Raw genomic sequence first — 15,000 nt, 5'->3', positions numbered from 1 at the left:
ATAAATCAAGAGATGATCTCCTAACTGTTCACAAGCGAACTGTCAAACGAGCAATCGATGATTGGATAAGAATCTCAAGATCTCATATAATAAGGTAAGTTTTGGAGAGGTGATATCCCCCCACCCGTCATCGGACAGAACTTTCATTGCGTTATATCATATGAGCTCCGCCTCCTCTTTCTATTCCGGAGTGACGAGATTAGACGAGAGGACGCGAGAGAAAAAAATGGTCACGTGATGGGCAAGTCGATCGGTCGGCGAGCTTCGGTGTCTAACTATAACTCCGCATTATCCCTCATAGCCCACGGATTTGGTTATTATCCAGGGTTCTATTACTTGCTACCATTTGATAGGCCACTAGCCTATGAAAACGTGCTTTCCGTCAATTCTAACAGATCCAGCTGCGTAATCACAACTGAATAGATAGGGAGTAAGAAAAACATCTTGACTTCACCCGGGATCGACCACAGTCCCGTTGCGTGTGTAGCGAGTGCTCTACTAACTGATCTATCGGGAATTCCACTCAAGATCATAGAAGGGGGGGGGGATCAACCATCGGACCAAATAAAAATGTTTACAACGAAAAGCAAAAAAAAGAAAAGAAATGATGTTACCTTGACATCGCCTGCCATCCGTATGAAGCTCATAACCCACTCTACAAGAACATTTGTAACTACCAAGGGTGTTCTCACAAATGTGGTCACATCCATGGTCATTTGTGCTGCATTCATCAAACTCTGGGGAAGATATGTAAGAACAGTAAATACAGGAATAAAATTGCACAAAATATAGTATTTTTTCATTGTGTTAACATTTCACTCTTCTCTTAAATTTAATGCTCTTTTTGCTTGATAAAACTGTTAAATTGAGCTTTGAGAAAGTTGACGTAGGGAGTAAACTTAACATCTAAGAAAGTTTTGTCATTAAGCAAGGTTTAAAGTGTTTCTGGTTTAGGCAATATTTCTTCGGCACAACCGTTTCTCAAAAGTGTATCAAGATCGGCGGTAAATGTATGTACAATTCTACATTTTTCATTCACCATTTAACTGCCGTATTCTGGAAAGACACGTATTTGAAAATTGGCCAGAAAACTCGTTCTTCAAATATCGATCGATTTAAACGACCCTCATCTTGGCAAAAGCTAATAAACCTGGACCATCTAAATACACGTTTATCTAGAGTACGGCAGTTTATTGGATCGTTATAAGTTACCTTTTGTGAAAATGGCATAGAACCCTGTCTTCTGAATCATTTCATCGCTGACAAATTTGACGTACAGGCTTTTGCCCGTAGACTTGATGTCTTCGGGAATCTTGCGGCCACAGTATTTGCCGATCAGTGACGAATTCTCACTGGGACCATCTCGTATTTCCAGGTAATCGAACATACACGAGTCGTATATCTGAATCTGAAAGTCATACAATAGATCGCAAAGGATAGTAAGTGCACTTTAAAAAATTCGTCTTACATTCCCTACACTGACCATATATATTTAGATTTTCATTTCATTACGTAAAAGTTACCTTTTTGGAATCCCTTTTTACTACTTCTCTTTAGATATCAATCACTGAAGCATTTACCCACACCGTTGTGAGACATTAAAAAAAGTTAATCTAAAAAGCAAACTTTCCATTCTTAAGTATCTCTAGATATGCCTCTTAAACACAAAACTCGAAAGACAAAAAAACACGAAGAGTCTCTGTTGGCAGGTCCAATGGCGAATGAGATAAAGTCTATAACTGGCTCTCCATGAATGCGATGACAGAATAAACCCATGACGTTTGAGATAAATCCAGGATGGAACATGTAACCTAAAGTTCTAAAGGACAAGTTTTTCTTTTTAAAAAGATATTAATTTACTTAACTTACACCGAAAGACTGGAATTTAAGAGCCACAGTAAAACCTTGTGGCACCGAAATCTTCCACACACAGTTCTTGTTGGGTCTGTAGTCATCGGGGTAGTTGGGGCTGGTCAAGAATCCTTCATCTTTGTTGATCTCACCACCACACATTGCTGTAGTCAATGTGTAGAAATATTCACAATATGTACGTAATACACATTCTTAGAGGAATCATGAAATATTTTTTTAATGTCGCATTTTTCATCGCAACATGCTATCCCATTCCCTACGTACCACCTTCCTCAAAACAAAAATTTAATAAAGAACCAGATAAAAAAAATACTCGATCCATTAACTGTGCTCGAAGCGCTTTACAAGGGGTCGGTCTTAAAAAAATCATTGTCTGGCACTGTTTCATACACAATTCAACTTCTTAACCTTACACAATTCATAGAAGATGGGTTTGAGACAAAACAGGTCACTGGCACAGTCTTCGTCGACCTCACTGCAGCCTATGACACAGTGAATCACAAGATCTTACTCCTCAAAGTGGCTAAAATGATAAAGAATAAGAAAATTGTAAATATTATCCAGTCACTTCTCGAAAACAGGCGCTTCTTTGTTGAAATGGATGGCCGGAAGAGCAGGTGGCGCACCCAGAAGAATGGTCTTCCCCAAGGATCAGTGCTGGCTCCAACACTTTTCAACATATATACAAATGATCAGCCTGAGTTCCCAAATATCCGCCGATTCATATATGCTGATGACCTATGCCTCACAACACAGGATGTGTCCTTCCAACCAATCGAGAGCAGACTGACAAATGCCCTAGACACCCTTACAAAGTACTACACTAAAAACTCGCTGAACGCCAACCCAGGGAAAACACAAGTGTGTGCATTTCACCTCAACAACCACCAAGCCCACAAAAAACTTAACATCAAACCACCAAGCCCACAAAAAACTTAACATCAAGTGGAATGGCCAGACATTAGAGTACAATTACCACCCAGTGTACCTCGGAGTGACGCTTGATCGGACTCTGTCCTTCAGAGAACACGTGAGGAAGACCAAGGCAAAAGTGTCCACGCGTAATGCCCTCCTTGGAAAGCTGGCAAACATGAACTGGGGAACTGACCCTAAAACTCTAAGGACCACAGCATTGGCCCTCAGCTACTCAACTGCGGAGTACTGCTCAGCTGTATGGGCTCGATCATGCCATGCCTCCAAGCTAGACCCCGAGCTCAACAACGCCTGCCGGATCATAACGGGCCAGCTGAGAGCAACACCATTACCACTGGTCTACCGTGCAGCAGGAATAGCCCCACCACACATCCGGAGGGAAACTCATGCCCAAATACAAAAATACAAACAGGAAATGGACCAGAGACACCCCCTTCATGACCACAATTGCCCCAAAAGCAGGCTCAAATCAAGAAAAAGCTTCCTCACAGTAGAGAGCCTTCACCCAGACCACTCAGCATTCTTCCGCCTGGACAAATGGGTAGAATGGGACAAGACAGCAAACAATGCCCTCCAGCCCCCAACAGAAAAGCTCCCAGCAGGCACAGACCTCAAGAGAAAAGAATGGGTGGCGTTGAACAGAGCTAGAGCAAAGGTGGGAAACACCGCCACCAACCTCTTTAAATGGAAAATCTCACCGGGCACTGAATGCCCATGCGGTCACCCCAGACAGACCATGGACCACATCCTGTCCGAATGCTCGCTGGGACCTCACTGCACCAATGCTGACCTGAGGGAATGCAACCAGACTGTCCGGGACTGGCTGACTCACTGGCGCGACAAGATATGATGATGATACACAATTCACTTTCACTTTGAAATCTACAAGGGGCTCCTAGCCATTTAATATTTTGGGCGAGACATAATGCCTGTAAGAAGCTATTACCGACCAAGTATTCATTTTACACCTGAGTACGGTAAAAGAAAGTGATTCAAGACTCTTTTCCAAGAACTCAACATTGCTCTGCTTAGAACGGGACTCAAAAATGATCTATCAGTGCGAAGAGGAGCGTCATAACACAAGGCCACCAAGCAATATCATATACATTAACTAAAAGAACTATTCGTTATAGAACTGGTGATTCACTATATGTGTCAGTGCATGACATTATCAGTCGGAATGTGAAAATATTTTGGATTTGCATTGTTTTGCTAATTCTGAATGAATATGCTCACCCGAGCATTTAATCTTTGTTTGAAGTAAATCGGGTGGTTTTTCATGAAGTTAAGGTCAGATGTATGGTAAAGGCATCTCAATTTTCATACTTTTCAACTTGACTAGTGTAAAAAATAGTTAGAAGTGAAATTAAGCTTTATGATTTAATTATTTATAACAAGAACTCGTTTTTCATAAAAATTGACCTTCTTAGTAAACTTGTCAATATCTCAGTTCAAATCTTTTCACCATTCGACTGATTATGTCATTCACTGTAACATATGTAGTTTTTTGGAGTCATGGTGCTCATGAAATGGGGTTTATAAAGGTAAATAGGAAATATACACCGTTTCGAGGAGATTGAGAAATTGCTTTTTCTTATGGCAAACTGTAAGTGTTCTTAGTCTAAGTTCAAACTTTGGACTTCATCTAAACATCATGGCAAGATGAGCACGCAATTCATCCGTCCTGCTAAAGCTGATGAGCTGAGATACATACTGTAAATTGTCCATAATGGAACAGTGAAATTACACTTCAAAAGAGATGTGATTCGAGTAGCGTTAAGTTTTTTTTTTAAAAGTCCCTTGCCTATTTTTAGCAAGCAGAGATGATTGGGTAGCTCGGTATAAGTCTTAATTCTATCTAAATCATCCCAGGTTTGACTGGCGCTTATTCATTTAAAGTTACAATTACTTTTTGGGTCACACATCAAAATCTGATACACACTTATCAAGTTAAGGACTCGGAAGACCGTTTTAAAACAAAAAAACGTGAGATTTTGTACAGTGTATTATTCACTTAATGTGTTGAAAGCGCTTTACATGGGTATCAAAGTCAGTAGAAACACTGGACAGGTATATGGCACATGGCTAAATAATTATAATTGTCTTTTACTCATCTACAACAATAGGGAGGAACGTCGTGACATCAAACCCTCGACTCTTTTGGTTCATAAATCCTCGGGAGTGTATATGTAACCATTCATTCGGAGTACTAATAATGAATAGGTTACATTGAGGCGGCATAACTATTTCAGTAACATGATGTAGTCTATAGTGTATCGTCTCGTATCTTATCGTTTAAGAGCTAATATTATGTTCTAAAAACCTTTAAATGTTCTGTGTAACTTTTAAGCATAGACACAATTTATCAATCCTATAATTAGTATTCAATGTCAATTAATTGATAATATTTAGAGTTAAATATCTAGTAAATAAATACGTGTCATATTCAATATTCGTAGTATAATTTATTCGATTTACATTCATTTGGCATGTCCAACTTGTAATTCGAGTTTCAAATAATTGATATACAAAATACAATACTATCTAATGTCATGTTACATTATTCGTCAAAATAAAATATAATGTTGGTAAGATGCTATCAGTGGCATTCTTAAAATTAATAAATGAATTAGAATTTATTATCTCAAACTTTAGATTATTCCAAATTGTCACAGTCCTTTGAATAAGATTAATTTTACTTATAGACGAATTACATCTTTCAACATATATCTAAACCCTATCTCCCTTAATGTTTGTACAGGCAGAGTCTTAGGATTACGGAACGTAAAAGAGCGATGATGGAAGATCTTTATTGACGCCAGCATACATTTAGACCAGAAAATAAGACACTATCACTCTGAAATCAGAGGATCAATGACACAAGGTATGTAAACAGTCCTCCAGAAGAGTGGTTTTACACTTCCTATGAAATAAGAACCAGTTTGTTTTTTTCCTATTGAACACATAATTGAATCATTTCAGACTGAATTCGTCCACAGACATTTACCTTCATAATTTGCAGTGAATCCTTTCCCGTGGCCATTTCTGGTATTGAACTCAATCCACATCCGTGAACCCGTCGACTCCAAGGTGGGTGGAAGGTTACTGCCACAGAAACGACCTTTAGAATGTTGTGCGTGGAAAGAAGTGGGAGGACGGGAAGGAAGGAATATTGATAATAAAGATTTATAAAATTAAAAAGTTTTAATCATTTTCATTAATGCAAACAGATTCTCTCTCCATGTTTCTATCTCTCTTCTCTCTCTCTCTCTCTCTCTCTCTCTCTCTCTCTCTCTCTCTCTCTCTCTTTCATATACTCAATATCTCTCTCCCTCTCTTTATTTCTCGTACAATTTAAAAACCATTTTTTCATTTTATTCATTTTTGTTTTGTCGAAACAAGATCTTGGTAGGTCGGATGGTTATGTAGCGCTATGCTGGAGCTGATGTGATACCAAAAAAAAGAAAAGAACAAACAAACAAAACATAAGAAAAACCCCAAACAAATCAAGAATCTAACTTATAAACTATGAGAGCATACTTTGTAATTCTCTGCGTCACTCTGGTTGCGCGGCTATGCGGTATTGTGGTATGACACTCGCTTTCGGATCGTAAGGTCCTAGATTTGAGCCTCGCTTGGCGCATAGTTGAGTCCTTGGAAAAGACTCTTTACTCACATTCTCTCACCGTACTCAGGTGTTATAATAGTACCTTGCCGTTAACAGCGTTGTCTCTGTCTGAAAAAAATGTATTTTCGCATAACAGGCATCATGCCTCGTTCTTTATGATACGTGTTGCTGTTGGTCAGAGACCCTTTGTAAAACGCTTTGAGTATGTTTGGTGGACATTGCGCTATATAAAAACTTAACTTTTTTTATTATGTTGGAGTGAGGCATATACCAAAAAGTGAATTTAAAGTTGAAATGACCAGAGACATGAAATTGTGAGACTTTGCACTTTATGAAACAACGTGGCTCAGCGGTATGGTCTATGCTTCGTACCCGAAAGGTACCGAGTTCGATTACTGTTGTGTTGTGTGGCCTTGATTAAGTCACCTAGCCTTAGCTTACTTTGGAGCGCTGCACTGCGGCTGACGCTCGGGTTATTCCAGTCTTTCCTTGGAATATACCCTAAATAAAAATTTCCACTTTGGGATGAATAAAGGGAATTTATTTCTTATTTTATTTATATTCTTTCAACACAATTAAACACATCAACTCTACCCAAGTTTCATGTTTTTGACTACTATGATTTCAATGTTCATCATCAATATCAATCCAATGTCCATTTCATAAATACGTTTCCCTCTCCTATAACTCAGAGAGAAAGTCGTGTCATAAGATTTTGAAACTTGAAACTTTTGAAACACGAATTACATTTATTATTATATTATGGCTTATTCAACGAAACAACCACCATTTTCGATCCACTTGTCATGCACATGTTCTTTTTTGACTCGTCTGACCTCATTTTGTGTTGGCCCGTTCCGATCAACACTGCAATCAACGCACAATAATATTACAATATGATCTTTCGAGAAAAATTAAGACCATCAAGTCAGGTTCCTTGGGAAACCGTGTCATCCTACATCACAACAATTTACAATGCACCAGTGTACACAGTACATAAATAAATTGTCGCACATCACTGCATTTAACGGGTGGTTGCAGAGAATGGAGAAGTGCATTGAAAATGGTGGTTGTTTCGCTGACTTTTTAAAAAGTAGTCCCTCAGAGCCATAATGCCAATGGAGTCGGATTTCATCCGGGATTATATGGATTATATTGCATGAGAAGGACAATAGCAATTGCTTGATAATGTATAGGACGGTAGTCTATCGCAAAGTAATTTTGCCAGATCTAACAGATCCAGCTACCCATTCACTGTTGGGTAGGGGAATCAGAAAAAAATCTCGACTGCACCCGGGATCGATTTCAGTTCCTTTGCACGTGAAGCGAGTGCTCTAACAACTGAGCTATCAGGACCCCCTTTTTCGCTGAATAGACCATATTATTTGAAAATTGTTTTATAGTGAAATATGCAGATGATACTGCTATTCTTGGCTTATTAAAAGATAAAGTTACCGAAAAGAATTATTTCAAACAAATAAATATATTCACCGATTGGTGTAAACAAAATCAGCTTGAATTAAATGTTGAAAAAACGAAAGAACAGGTGTTTGGTGTAAAAAATAAAAACGACTTAAAGTGTGTGGCGATCGGTAAAGATGATGTTGAGATAGTTGACTATTTTAAATATTTAGGAATAACCATTGATAGTTCCCTCAATTTCTCTCAACATATTAATATAATTTCTAAGAAAGTTGCCCAAAGATTATACATCCTAAGGAAATTGAGAACATTTCAAGTAAGGAAGAAAACTATGTTAAGAGTTTATGACTCATTGATTAAAAGTGTAATTGCGTTTGGCTGCACCATATGGTTTGGAGGATGCCGACTTAAAGATAAATCAAAAATTTCAAAATCTATCAAAGAGGCATCAAAAATAATAAACCATCCTCTTGATGGAGTAGAAAGAATTCATGGAAAAGCAATAGAAAGGAAAGCATTCTCAATTACCAACAATAAAAAACATATTTTATACCATGAATTTAGTCTTTTACCATCTGGGAGAAGGTTTTGTCAGATTAAATGTAGAACTAACAAGTATAAATCAACGTTCGTTCCATCAGCAATAAAAATTTTGAATATTTCATATGGTACAGAAAAACCAAGGATTGATTCGTTGACTGATTAACTGATTAATTTATTTAATGTAAGATTAACTGACCAATTGATAATGATGATAATTTTTGGTGTCGAATTGCCACAATCGTAACAAATTGAAAACGAAATGAATATGTTTATGTTGTGTATATCGCACGTGTGAAAGAAAGAGAGAGAGAGAGAGAGAGAGAGAGAGAGAGAGAGAGAGAGAGAGAGAGAAAATAAGTAGGAGTGAAATATCTGTTCAATCTTAGTTATCGTTTAACATTATAACAAGTGTAACTAAATGACAAATTGCCATATTTATGGACAATAAAGATCTATTATTATTATTATTATTATTATTATTATTATTATTATTATTATTATTATTATTATTATTATTTGAAGCGATGGGTCACATTATTTCCTATTTCTTGCCCTTTCTTGAAGAAACTCACCAAGTAATGGAGACTTTACATAATGTCCATCTCGGACCTCCAAATAATCCAGCTTACAGTCGTGCGACTTGGGGATGTTCAACATGGTGATGTTGAGAACGATGGTGTCTCCGTGGGTGGCTGAGATCCGCCACTGACACAGTTGAGGCCTGCCCCGGGTCGTCGTGAATGAAAACTCTGCGGATGAATCCTGTAGAGTTCTTCCACAAGCTGAAAAAGTCATATTAGTAAAAGAAGAATGAAACGTATTGCTTCTTGTGCGGCTATGTGGATTAGCGGTATGACACTCGCCTTCGGATCGGAAAATCTTGGCTTTGAGAGCCGCTCTGAGCAGCTCATAGTTGAGTTCTTGGAATCAGGCTCTTTACTCACATTCCTAACCTAACCGCACTCAGGTGTGAAATGAGTCCATGGCCGTTAACAGCGTTGCTTCTGTCCAAATAAATATAACATCACCTAACAGACGTCATTTCTCTCCTACATGTTAAGGGTTGCTGTTGGCTAGAGAACCCTTGTAAAACACTTTGAACACATTTAGTGGATATTGCGCTAATTCAAAATTCTTTTTTTTTAATTCGCGTAGCTAGTTTTCTCGGTTCAATAATCAATATATATTCAATACACTTGACTCGCGAATTCCATTTTGAGAGTTTGTGTCCAGATGAGTGCCATTTAAATCGATCGATATTTGAAGAACGAGTTTTCTGGCCAAATTATTCGATTCGTGTCTGTCCAAAATAGGTGGGATTGGTTAAATCATTGACTTTTTGACGAGCATCAAGCCTGTGAGTATAAACCATATATATATATATGAACATTGTTAGTCTGTGAATTTAAAAATGGTTATATGGGTAGAGATCAAAAACTTATCTTGAAAGTCATTTTCGTTTTCTAAATTTCTTTTTCGACGAGCTCGATAGCACTCGAAACGGGTCTTTTCTTTGTCAATTCACATAATAATCTTCAACACAGTTTAGACCTGAATATAATAGAAGTCTCCTACTCCTCCCGTATAATAGGAAGAAAAGGATGAGGTTTAAGGATCTGATAACAATTGATGATGATGATTGATGATGATGATGATGATGATGATGATGATGATGATGATGATGATGATGGTACGTGGAGAATGCAGAGACCGGACTGATATAATGTAAGAAAAAAACAAAGAAAGAAATTACTCACTTGGACACTTGTACAGCTTATTCGCTTGTCTTATATCTCCTTCACTGAGTCGGTATCTTTGTCCTATTACTGGCAAAATTGGCATGCCGGGCTTTCGACGTGGAAGGATAGTATCCAGAATGCTCTGCTTAGCGAAAGTATTTCTTGAATAATGCATGATGCTGAAATGAAAAATAAGTGTGACATTTATATGAATTAATGAAAATATATCATCATCCCCGACGTCTTTATCATCATCATCTTCACTATCAAAAATAAATACAGCCTTATTACCATCGCCTTAACAATAATTATCATAATTGTTCTCAAATGCATTGAACATAGGAAGTTGAGATATATTGTATAGAATCTTACTGAAACATATTAAGATACAGATACGAAAAATCTACCAAGAGCTGTATTGACATACGCATTTGATTCATTCTCTTGGAACATAATATCACATAAATTATCATCATTATGAACCTCTTCAAAGTTTATACCATCATTAACTCCATCTACCATCTCTGCGTACCTTCTTTCAATTTCAATGCATTACATAATGCTTCTTTTTCCCAGCTGGCTTCATGGAATGAATCTTTATTTCTGTAAAATCAAGTTCCTGCTTTATTATGACGTACTACAATGTCCATCATTACCTAGGATAGTTACGGAAGTAGTAGCGTCCTATTAGTCGTTACTCATTAGCTATTTTACGTCTAACGGGCGGAAAATTGTTATTAGAGAGAAGAAACTCATGTTGGTTTAGCAGTGCGCTTTGTTCTCGCCGTTAAACAAGTTTAAATTAGAGTGCAGAATATGATTTGTGCCTTCATTCTTTGTTAGTACATAGTACTATGGTGACTTATATCAAGACGTACTCTATCTATTATATTCCTATAATAGTTATGTTTATTATTATTATCTCTATTAAAGTTTCGTTATTATTAGTTATATTAATATTATTATTGTGCTGAGATTTGTTATTGATTGATTATATAAAACTATTATTATACTCAAATTAGACATTCGATTTATTTTATTATTTTATATATTATATATATTTATTAGCATTATTTTATTATTATTATTCATTATTAATTATTATTATTATTATTATTATATATTATTATTATTATTATTTATTATTATTATTATTTATTATTATTATTATTATTATTATTATTATTATATTATTATTATTATTATTATTATCATTACTATTATTATTGTTGTTATTATTATTATTATCATCATCATCATCATACCGTTATCGGTTAGTTCTTATAGCTTTACTGATCCTCTAAATCGAGCCATCGTCAACTGACAAAGAGATTAATTTCAACCTTAGATTGAGCCGAGTCATTTATTCCTCCGAATCTTCAGTCCAAGAGTCAATGACTGGGTAACGGGATCTGATTGGTATGGCGGAAAATACTTTGATAGACTAGCTAAAGCAGTGGTACACACGGTAGCAACCAACGTGTTTTTATTTACAGGTCTGATCACTCATATTGGTATGGGTTCATTGTTGTAATGGAAATACTCTAAACACCAAAACAAAATAACATCCATTACAACAATATTTTTTAAACCCAATAATTAATTGTATTCGGTTGTCAGATATATAAATATGTGCGTGTCGGTAGTAATCAAAGCAATAGTTTGTATATACATGCGATTGAAACTATAACAAACTACAAGAACATTTGCATCGTAACTCTAAAGAATTTTATTCTACTAGATACTCTGTTTAGGGATAAAATTTGATAACAAAGTACTAGTAAGGCACGTTTAAAATCTTTGCATTTAAATCGTCTAAAGATAGTATGCAGATGACGTCACTCAGGCCTTTGTTATTGTTTTTGCCATCCGCGTTTATGAGTTGTTCTCACTAAACTGTATTAACCAGACTATAAAAGTTCATGGTTACACAGAGTTTGTGTGTTGGTCCGTTATACTTCCGGATGGCAATGTTGTGAACTCCTTGGCCAAGCGCATTCTATCTATAACTTAAAGAAATCTTTTTACATCAACAGAATAACAGTATGCGCTTGGCTAAGAATCTCACAACATTGCCATCTGGAAGTATAACGGACCAACACACAAAAACTATATTATGTAATCTTGGTTGTTAACAGTCTGGATAATACAGTTTAGTGAGAATTACTCATAAACACGGATGACAAAGACAATAACAAAGTACCGAGTGACGTCAACTTCATTCTATCTATAGGAAGTATTAGTCACGACCTCATACTCTTCTCTTCCACTTCAAACTAAATGGAAGTTTGTAACCTCCGGACATTACATATACCATCAATAGGTTACATCAGGATCATAAGGTGGCATAACTATTTCAGTAGCAGGATGTATAGAAAGAGTCTTATGATTACGGGACCTAAAAGAGCGAGGATGAATGATCTTAATCGACGACCAGCATTTATTTAGGTTTGATAATAAAATGCCATCACTCTGGAACCAGAAAACTGGTCCCATAACGGATGTATCCGGTCCCCGGAGGACTGGTTCCACATTTCCAAAGAGATTTGATCCAGTATTTAGACATTACATTATTATTCCCCATTGTTTATTACCTGTCGTAGTCATATGTTTCCCCAAGGGAGTTTATGTCATCTTCGGTCATTTTCTCAAAGTTGACTTCTTGTCCTGATGATGAAAATAAGATAAATAAAGATAACCAATCTTTTAACCAATCACCGTATTTAGTTTCACGAACGAAAATGGATGAGGTTAAAAAAAAAGAACCTCCCTAAAAAAAACGATAGTTTTTGGGCGTATATTGAAAATAAATCAAAGAACACTTGATTAAAACGTGTAGTTTTGTAAATCATAACGTGATATCAAGGGGGTCCCGTTAGCTCAGTTCGTAGAGCACTCGCTTCACAAGCAAAGGAACCGAGATCGATCCCGGGTGCAGTCGAGATTTTTTTCTGACCTTCATGTCCGCCGAGCAGTGATTGAGTAGCTGATAGATCTGACAGAAAGTATTTTGCGATAGACGCGTCCTATCCAAAGGGTAGCATGCAGTTGCCATTGTCCTTTTCACGATATAGAAACTGGGATAAACTCCGGCTCCATGGGCACTGAAGGGCTACTTTATCTTAACGTGAAATCAAAACGATGAGCTATTTTAAATGTTTGTTTTCTTAAAACTTCGCTTTGTTTTATTTTGTTTTTTGTTTTTGTTTTGCTTTTGGCTATGTGGTCTTGTGGTATGATACTCGCTTTCGGATCGGAAGGTCGTGGGTTTGAGCCTTTTCTCGACGCAGAGTTGAAAAGGCTCTTTACTCACACTCTTTCACCGTACTCAGGTGTAAAAAGAGTACTTGGTCATTAACAGCGTCGTCTCTGTCGAAACAAAAAATATAATATATCCTAAAAGGCGTCCTGTCTCGTTCTAACATGTTACATGTTGCTGTTGGTCTGGGACACTTTATAAATCGCTTTGAGCACTTTTAGTGGATATTGCACTATATAAAAGCTCAAGTATTTTTTCATATTTTTTAGAATAATAAAATGGAGATGCCATCTCTAAGTAAATATTTAAATGTGCCCCATCTATAGAAATGGATATTGTATCTGGGTGAACAGAATACTGAAGATGAAGTTTGTGATTTAAGCCTCTCCTTACCAACTATAGGAAAATCGTCACATTCGTAACGATACAACCAACCTTTTTCTTTTTCAAATTTCATTGTACATCATGAAATTTTAAGAAAATGAACATTGTGTTGTAGACCATGTTTTGCTACAGAAATTAGATATATACCTCAAGGATTTTACTGCTTTTATGTCCGCGTGATAAAAAAAAAACTAGATATTTTGTGTTAATTTGGTGTTAAATTTTGGGGAAAATCTTGAAAATGGCTGGTAAAGAGAGGGTTAAGCTATAATAATTAATTTTAATTAACCAGTAAACTACCGTGATTTGGAAAGACACGTTATTTACAATTTAACTAGAGAACTCGTTCTTCAAATGTCGATCGATTTAAATGACCCTCATCTTGGCAAAATCTCTCAAACCTGGGACTTCCTTAAGCCCCAGGTTGAGAGTTTTTGCCAAGATTGGGGTCATTTAAATCGATCTATATTTGAAGGACGAGTTTTCTGGTCAAATTTTTAAATACATTATCTTTCCAGAGTCTGACAGAGTATGACAGAGTATTGGTGAATACGCCCATCCTTAATAGATTATTAAATAAGTAATGTAAAATTCACTTTATCCATCCCCAAAGGGCTACTTGATTTTTAAGGTCTATTTCAAGGGACGACTGGAATGACCCAGACGTCAGCCGCAGTGCAGCACCGCAAGGTGTGCTTGGGCTAGGGCGAGATGACCTGCTCATGTCCACACAACGCAGCTACGATGCAAAGACCGTCCCGATGAGCCACGCTGCTGATCGGTCACAAAGGTCACTTCCTACGTGCCTCGAAGTCCCAAATGTCTCTTCCTACCTTCTTCAATGCCCCAATTGTCACTTCATACCTTCCTCAATGTTATTCCGGATGATTTGGACGTGTCTATCCCGGTCAGGCCTGGTGTGCTCATGCCAGAATCCAATCACGTGACCTAGTTCGTGGACCACTATTCCAAACTTGTCACAGTTCTTGCCGATGGAGATGGCTTGCGATCCTCTACCCTTCTTGCCCACGTAAGAACAGCAACTGTACGAGAGATAATAGAAAAAATAACATGATAAAAAAAATAAGATTAACTTTATTGATCTGTTTATTAAACTGTTCCGGCTTGAAACTTGAAGAAATAAATAACAATTGGAATTGAATGGAAGCTTCAATTTAATTAACGAAAACAGATAATGTGGACATTTCGCGTTTCCGCTT

General features: G+C 36.9%; 1 protein-coding gene across 2 annotated transcripts in view; it reads right to left on the bottom strand.

Annotated features, from left to right (window-relative positions):
* Nucleotides 1–15,000, bottom strand: part of LOC144970780 (bone morphogenetic protein 1-like) — a 54,973-nt gene that overhangs the window by 9,611 nt on the left and 30,362 nt on the right. For both annotated transcript variants that reach the window (XM_078910789.1, XM_078910790.1), the window contains exons 8-15: nt 14,645–14,823; nt 12,732–12,804; nt 10,156–10,316; nt 8,971–9,180; nt 5,813–5,926; nt 1,870–2,015; nt 1,213–1,408; nt 615–737 (exon numbers count right to left, since the gene is read on the bottom strand). In XM_078910789.1, coding sequence (XP_078766915.1) covers nt 615–737; nt 1,213–1,408; nt 1,870–2,015; nt 5,813–5,926; nt 8,971–9,180; nt 10,156–10,316; nt 12,732–12,804; nt 14,645–14,823 — 1,202 coding nt within the window. The remainder of the gene's footprint in view (nt 1–614; nt 738–1,212; nt 1,409–1,869; nt 2,016–5,812; nt 5,927–8,970; nt 9,181–10,155; nt 10,317–12,731; nt 12,805–14,644; nt 14,824–15,000) is intronic.

The sequence above is a fragment of the Berghia stephanieae genome, chromosome 4 (assembly GCF_034508935.2).
Source record: "Berghia stephanieae isolate SIO BIC M18660-M18661 chromosome 4, UCSD_Bste_1.3, whole genome shotgun sequence".
Classification (NCBI taxonomy): Eukaryota; Metazoa; Mollusca; class Gastropoda; order Nudibranchia; family Aeolidiidae; genus Berghia; species Berghia stephanieae.
This window is presented reverse-complemented; position numbering and strand designations above follow the sequence as displayed.